The 8,159-nt window shown below is 37.5% G+C and overlaps 1 protein-coding gene across 4 annotated transcripts; it reads right to left on the minus strand.

Annotated features, from left to right (window-relative positions):
* Nucleotides 1–174: 174 nt before the first annotated feature.
* On the minus strand, nucleotides 175–7,989 carry rer1 (retention in endoplasmic reticulum sorting receptor 1). Of its 4 annotated transcripts, none has more exons than XM_063882373.1 (8): nucleotides 7,836–7,989; nucleotides 5,846–5,927; nucleotides 4,988–5,092; nucleotides 3,559–3,655; nucleotides 3,342–3,420; nucleotides 2,304–2,439; nucleotides 2,047–2,101; nucleotides 175–689 (listed from the first exon to the last, which is right to left on the minus strand). In XM_063882373.1, exons 2-8 carry the CDS (start codon nucleotides 5,924–5,926, stop codon nucleotides 679–681), a joined length of 564 nt encoding a protein of 187 aa, XP_063738443.1. In that variant the 5' UTR covers nucleotide 5,927; nucleotides 7,836–7,989; the 3' UTR covers nucleotides 175–678. The 4 variants fall into 4 exon arrangements, with proteins under 4 accessions (XP_063738443.1, XP_063738426.1, XP_063738420.1 ...); XM_063882356.1 differs by adding an exon at nucleotides 6,243–6,300 and having other exon boundaries at nucleotides 175–2,101; nucleotides 7,836–7,932; XM_063882350.1 differs by having other exon boundaries at nucleotides 175–2,101.
* Between the last annotated feature and the right edge of the window lie 170 nt (nucleotides 7,990–8,159).

The following is an 8,159-nucleotide window of genomic DNA, read 5'->3' on the forward strand; positions in this document are numbered from 1 at the left end:
GGCCTTCATATAGCTGTTGCACTCTTTCATCTTTTTTTATTACTTATCTCCAATCTAGAGATGTTTGGAGTGACGGATGTTAATAAATTGGAAATAGACACCCAGATTAAAAGCGATGTTTTTCCTTTACCTCTGCTCCATTAACATCTACAACATATAAGGCAGAGACAACTATGAGGTTTGAAGGGACACAGCCTCTTTAATAGCATTTGGAGTGAAAAAAATTACACTTAAGTTATTAAAATCAAGTTTTTGTTTATAACTGTAGCACAAGAAAACAATAACATGCAATCCATGAGAAACATATTTAATTCATCAAATCTAGAACCCACGTAACCAGTTCTGCTTTATCAATTTCAACTTGAATGGATTTAAACATTTGGAAACAGTATGGTGGTTGGAAGAAAAACGAAAATAAAAATAATCTCAAAGAAATTTCATATTTTAAAATATATATATATACACAAATCCTCCAGACAACCCTTTGAAACACAGACTTTTTACACACAAATGTTTTGATCCCGTACTACAGTTCTGATCAAAGTTTAATAATGACAGATAATCCCCAGCAGTCAGAAGAAAAATGGAGAAAAAGAAAACCAACAGATTTATAGAAAAAAAAAAAGTGTGATCACCACCCACTTCATCCATTTGTTATAATAAAAGCTCTCTGTTTTCTTATGTTTCCTCTGCAAAAGAAAGAGAACAAACGTTTGCTTGGAATGACTACATTTACCACATTTGTTTTAAAGTAAACACAGATCATAAAAGTACTACAACAGCTAGTCCACATAAATTGAATTTACCTTGATACCCAGATAAATGTTTCAAAGAAAAGGGGCATTGGGATAAACATGTAACTGCTTTGACTATTATCTTAGATTAATCCTTGTTAGGGAATAGACTTCAATACTGGTTGTGCACTAAGAAGAAATGTGTATATTTTGAGTAACTATGCACATTGGTGTTAAGATCTGACTGAGAATGACTTGCCATTTCAAGATAAATACACAATGATCCATAGAGGAGCTCAACGACAGTGTGAAATCTGTTAAACTCTACAGCGGAGATAAAGTAGACAGAACTCATTTAAGGTAGGCTACAGGCTACAGGAGGCTAAACGGGTTGGGACTAGTGACATTCGCTTTGAATTTTGCATTCAATGACGTGGGTGGCTGAAGATTTGAGTCCCTGTTAATCATCCATTTCGACATTAGCTCTACTGGCTATGTGAGAATCAGGTAATACAAAGAATTGTTGCCAATTCAAGATAGAAAAATGCAAGATTATTTGTGAAATTGTTCAAGAGATCAATAAGAATAGGTGCTTTTTTGCCTTATCATGAACGCATATTCAAGCGTAGTAGGACTAATTTCTCCAAAGTGTCTGTATGGGTACAGAGGACAACTGGTGAAGACACTTGTGGGTCAGAGCAGTCGCACACTTTTATAACAATAGATGAAGATATTCAACTTGAAGACCATAGCTTTTACTTCAGATTCCTCACACACTCATGTTATCTTTCTAACTCTAATGACTTTCAATATATAACTTGTTACAAATAAGAAGGTACCAATATATTAATCAAAAGTTGGCAGATTTATTTCACTTGTGATAAGGAGATGTACTGGAATCATTATTATTGAAAAAATAATAACAAAAACAAAGAAGAATCATTCATTTCACTGCAACTTTTTTCAGTGTGGTTCCTTCTTGGTGACTTTATACTTACCCCATGGGGTTTCAAAGGCAATAGGCAGTACTGAGTCTCACCAACTACTGAACAAATGCAGGCCTATCCTAAAAAAAAAAAATTCTACCCCTCAATAGACAAAAGGCTAACTCGAGCCATGCTGCTCATATGAAAACGTGTACTGTGTGTTATTTTTCCATGTTAATGTCCCGCTCACAAAAAAAAGAGAAGAAATCTCTAACAACTCTTTGTCATTTCCCACTGGCTGTGACCAATTAATTTAAAATCAGGGGGAGAGGAGGGGTATGTGGGAAGGTTTTAACTAGCAAAAGTTTTCCCTGTCTCGTCCTTGCCTTTGTATGTCCTCTTCCCGTGTGTGAAGGGTAGGTATCTGTACTTGACCATATGCTAGAGAGAGTGGGGAAGAAATGGAAGAGAATTAACAGGTAATTCTAGATTTTCAAACATTCTCGATCAACTTATCTAAAGAGGTATAACATATTATCTGCATTACCCAAATAACACAGCTTGGTTAAACTGCAATGTTCACTGTGACTCTAGAACAGTGTCAATGTAGGCAGTGTCTGTATACGTCAGTTAATGTGTTTACCTTGATCTGCCTCTTCATGGTGATGCAGAAGAGCATGATGAAGTACATAACAAGTATAGGCCAGAACACTGGCACATTGAAGGCTTCAAAAAATGTGCAAATCATGGCGATGACGATGCCTTTTGTCGCCGAATGCCTGCCAAGGAAAGTAACAGTTAAGAAAAGTATAACCAAATTAGTGAGGACTCCACAATTGAATCGTTTCCTGAATGTGTGATGTTAAAGTATCTGTAATGTTAGGAAGGGATTTATGAATTCATAACAGGAAATACGGAGGATGAGTGGAAACATATTTGACAAACTCTCATCAATAAACAAAAAGGTTGTAGGCTAAACTTAATACCTGTGTACTCTAATGCATTGTTTTTTCTCAAGTGCAGTTGTTGCGGCGACAAATGCTGAATTCATGAATTTACCATTTCAGTTACATAACATTTTAAAAACCACACGGCCATAACATGGAAAGAGGAACCAACAACTTTCTTTTCATAAAATACGCAAATGCAAACTGCATGAGGGATGCAAAACACACCTTTTCCTCTTCCTGCTTATGCACACAATAGCACAATACTTTGCATAAACAAATTGCGTGAAAGGCATAACTCAAAGTGTTGATCCAAACACAGCGAAATGCTGATTCATTCTCAATTAGTACCATTTTTATAATTGCTGTAACTTCAACTCCTTTCTGACATTTACTGTCACGGTGAAAGTGTTTCAAGGCGTACAAGGGTCTAATATGTTTCTATGTGTAATGTCTCTTTAGGAGACATTCATGCTAAAGACACGATCAATGAAAGACAAGAATGAAATAGAGATTAAGTTGAAAAGAGGCTGCAAGATCACATCATACGGTTACATGCAAATACATGCAGCTTCATTGAATTCTGCGTGTTTGGTTAATGCAAAAATTCGACTTCTTCTAAAAATGAGCTCTGCATGGCTTAACCATTGACCACACAGGTCACTCTAAAGAATACCATGGAAATCTCGATGTGGATGAGAATTATAAATGGCAACGCGATGAGCTGGACTCACCAGAATTTGAATTCAGGCAACCGCCTGATGAAAGGGCGGAACTCCTCGTTCTGCTTGGTGGGAAGGGATGGGCCCTCATCTGCAGGAAAAAAGGGAACATGGCATACATTTACCTTAAAAAAGGTATATATAAATAGATAGTGGATTTCTTACTGGCAACATTCCCACATACAAAAAAAAGAGACTGAAATGAAAAGTTTTCATTTCGTCAACGTACCTTCGTCAAGCATTGAAGGATCCACTTTTGGCGATAGAAAAGCAATGAACAGGTTGAGATGGTAGATTCCCAAAGCATATGTTACTATATACCAACCCTGAAACACAAGGAACATCACACCACATTAAAAGGCTGTCTGTGCAGCTTTGTTAGTGAATATTTCTTACACAAATGATGAACAATCGCAACGAAACAGAACAAGAAGGCAAAAGACAGATATCATGCATTATATACAGTGGGGCCAAAAAGTATTTAGTCAGCCACCAATTGTGCAAGTTCTCCCATTTAAAAAGATGAGAGAGGCCTGTAATTTGTATCATAGGTATACCTCAACTATGAGAGACAGAATGAGAAAAAAAAATCCAGGAAATCACATTGTAGGATTTTTAATGAATTAATTGGTAAATTCCTCGGTAAAATAAGTATTTGGTCACCTACAAACAAGCAAGATTTCTGGCTCTCACAGACCTGTAACTTCTTCTTTAAGAGGCTATCAGTATAAAAGACACCTGTCCACAACCTCAAACAGTCATACTCCAAACTCCACTATGGCCAAGACCAAAGAGCTGTCATAGGAAACCAGAGACAAAATTGTAGACCTGCACCAGGCTGGGAAAACTGAATCTGCAATAGGTAAGCAGCTTGGTGTGAAGAAATCAACTGTGGGAGCAATTAGTAGAAAATGGAAGACATACAAGACCACTGCTAATCTCCCTCGATCTGGGGCTCCACGCAAGATCTCACCCCGTGGGGTCAAAATGATCACAAGAACGGTGAGCAAAAATGCCAGAACCACACAGGGGGACCTAGTGAATGACCTGCAGAGAGCTGGGACCAAAGTAACAGAGGCTACCATCAGTAACACACTACGCCGCCAGGGACTTAAATCCTGCAGTTCCAGACGTGTCCCCCTGCTTAAGCCAGTACATGTCCAGGCCTGTCTGAAGTTTGCTAGAGGGCATTTGGATGATCCAGAAGAGGATTGGGAGAATGTCATATGGTCAGATGAAACCAAAATAGAACTTTTTGGTAAAAACTCAACTCGTCGTGTTTGGAGGAGAAAGAATGCAGAGTTGCATCCAAAGAACACCATACGTACTGTGAAGCATGGGGGTGGAAACATCATGCCACTGTAGGTGTGAAAAACAATTATGTACAATCAACTCCCAATCTTTCCACCATTGCTCTAAATCATCCATAAACAGTGATCCTTACATGACACAATACCGTAAAACAACAGCACAAGTTTAATAACTACTAGTAGAGGCAAATGAACACTTCAATTGCAGGGCGAGTGTGCGTCACTGTGTTAGTAACAGTTTTGCTTTTCTTACAACTCTTTAGAGCTCTAAAGGCTGGCTTACATCTGTCGAATTCCCTCAGCACATAACAAAATAGTTTATTACAAAAATCTAACATGAAGGAGTACCTGTAGTATGTACACTCTGATCATGTAGATAGCAGTAAGTAGTAGAGTGGCTGCCCATCGCACTGCGTAGAATGGCGTTGACTTGTCTAGCCATGATTGATAGACCTGTTACAGAAATGACAGAAAGTAAACAAAATGTGGCGAGCAGAGGTAGAGAATATAGTTAATGAACAAGTTATTTAACAACATAAAACCTTAGATAGATGACCTGAAACCTCTGAAGTTATTTTCACTTTCACGTTATTAACCAAGAAATTCTGTGTATGTATATAAACATGACCTCAAAGACATTCCTATAAATAATAAAACAAGAGAAAATGATCATTCTGAACTTGTCTCTTAATTTTTCCCACGGCTGTGTGTGTGTGTATATATATACACACACACACACACACACACACACACACACACACACATATATCCACTCAGTTAGTATAAAGCAGGGCAATAGTAGTCATGATTTAAAATACATATATATTTCATTTGTATTATAATTCAATGATCCCCTAAATGCATGAATTACTCTTACTGACAGACCAATACAGTTAGACAAATCAAAGTCCAACCTCCCACTTACAATCACAATTCATTGATAAAGTTTAAGCACTGATACCATAGCTGAGTTGGAACCTTAAGGACTACTACTGAGAGTGGTTATTTTTACATAGAAAAGGAGCGGTGACACCAGTTTCATGAAACCTGCTCAGTATTTAAGCAGAAAATCTGTATACATAAAGTTCTGTAGCATTAGTAGACTGGTTGCTTGAAACATATGCCATCCAGTGTTAAGGTAGGAGCGTCAAATGATGCAATCCATTGTTATTTTAAATCCATGTGATCTTTGCAATAGATACATACCTGTCCAACCCGTGTGAAAAAGGCAGCGACTACAGACGTTTTCCCATGGATTGACTCCCCAACACTGTCCCCTTCTGACATTCTGACAGTGAAGAGGAAACACACATTTTGATTAGTGGTGCATGAAATTAGGCACATCTTACAGAAACAGACTTAAGATGAAGTGTGTGATTCCAATATATTGTGTGAACAAATCTAGCATTTTCCACACTTATGCAGATTTTTAAAGCCAGGTTAGTAAGGCAGAAAGAGGGACGGTTCAAGCCGAAGCCATTTTAAAAAAATGTTTTTAAGGAGAAAGACACTTTAAAATGTATTTAAATGATTGATTACTGTCTTTTTAAGTACTGTTTGACATCTTATCACTAAATACATGCAATGTAAGTTTTTGAAGTACCTTATTACCCTGAATTTGGGATACCACTTGAACAAGACACCTTCGCAAACTGTAACGTCTGAAACAAAATGCAGTGCTTCTAAAATGAATAAAACTGATAGAATTATAATCATGAAATACTGCTAGGACTTTAAGTCACTGAAACTTGAAATCACAATCGCCTGGAAATATGAATGGGATTGTGTCAGTTAAAGGTCAATAACATCTTAAAGTTAACAAAATGAGGTGTGTATAAATATCTACTGCAATGATGTCTACTGTGATAGACGTACGCCAAAGAAAACATGAACCTGTAGAAGAGGAAATGGATATTTCTTTCTATACACACCGGTACAGTATGTGTTTTCTAAATTCTAACTCCACTTTTTGCCTGCTTTTTGACTGAACTGGCAAACAACCTATACAGTAAGACTTGCCCCCACATAAATCAGTGCCCAGCTTTTTGGAACTGTACAGAATATAATCTCTGTAGTTGTTGTTTACTCTTCTAAGTGAGATGAAGTAAATCCAGCTGGGCAGCTTTCTGACAGGTTGACATGATGAGTGCGAGAGGTCAGAATGATATCTATGTAGATTACGGAAATAGCCTACAGAAAAAACTAAAACAATTAATCGCTCCGATAAATGAAAATAAGCAACGTAACGATTAAAACAATCTAAATCTATCAATTGGCGTCATCTTTTGGCTACTTTGGATTTGGACTTTTCCCAGATAAATTCGCATCGTAACGAGTGGATCATGAAATGTCTGTAACGTTAGCCGGTTGCACCATTTAACATTTGTAGCTTGGGTTTACGTTTCAGATATTTGATTCCCAACTTGTATTGTGTTGACGTATCGGTTAAAAGGCCGTTTAATTACTAATTTTCACATGCAACATTATCTTAAAAAGACAAAACCGTGTACAGCTGTTCGTGGTTGTGGCTAACATTAGCTGCATAACTAGCTTACAGGCTTTTTGAAGTCTGCTAACAAACAAGTCATATTTATCACAACACGCTCTTTGGGGAAAGTATGACGTGGGTACGATACAAGCAAATCATTCACTAACCTAACAACGTTTCTTCAGTGATAATATTTTAAAGTCACTCGCGTTAGCTTGCAAATTAAACCTAGAAATGGCTAACTAGCCATCTAAAATATGCATTGCCCTTTGGCCAAAATGACTGCTTTTATGGGTTATGTAGTTTTTGTATAGCACACAGTTCACCCCTATTGGCCCGTTAAAAGCACGTATGCAACAACATTTCCCACAATTCCAGCGTAGCAGCTATTATAACCTGTCAAAATAAAATGTAGTTCGCCATGATATATTTTCATTGGAATTTACGTTCATCAGGAATACGTTGAACTACAAGTACCAGTAAGGAGTATGATAAACTGACAGCTCACTTCCGGAGATACGGCACTACGTTGCCATTTCTCCACAGCTAGCAGCTAGCTCAGTTAGAAACCAAACCGTTCCTTAGTAACCACATTCACTTAATGGCAGACTCGTTTTGAAATATGTTTTCTAAGTTTGAATACATGTGTGATCTTCTTAACTGTGTTTTTAATTGAAGTTAAAATATACAATGACAGTTATTTCTCACCTGAATCGGCCGCTGTGTCACTACCCGGCTCTCAGCTAGCTAAACTAGCCACTTCTCGTGCAAACTGGTGTGAACACGTCAGTACTTCCGCGAGGATTCAAGCTGAACGCAGACTGGGTAGTAGAGCCCGGATAAGGATGAACTACTGATCGAAGGCTTCCGCCTATGGGCTGTAAAGGAACACAAGCCAAAGCGTACACTATAATATAAATAAATACCATATTTGTTTTGATGCATGTCGAATAAAACACTGCCGATATTTAGAAGATACCCATAACATGAAAGTGTACTTTCATATACAACTCAGTGTAATCAATAAAACAA

The sequence above is a fragment of the Eleginops maclovinus genome, chromosome 1 (genome assembly GCF_036324505.1).
Source record: "Eleginops maclovinus isolate JMC-PN-2008 ecotype Puerto Natales chromosome 1, JC_Emac_rtc_rv5, whole genome shotgun sequence".
NCBI lineage: Eukaryota > Metazoa > Chordata > Actinopteri > Perciformes > Eleginopidae > Eleginops > Eleginops maclovinus.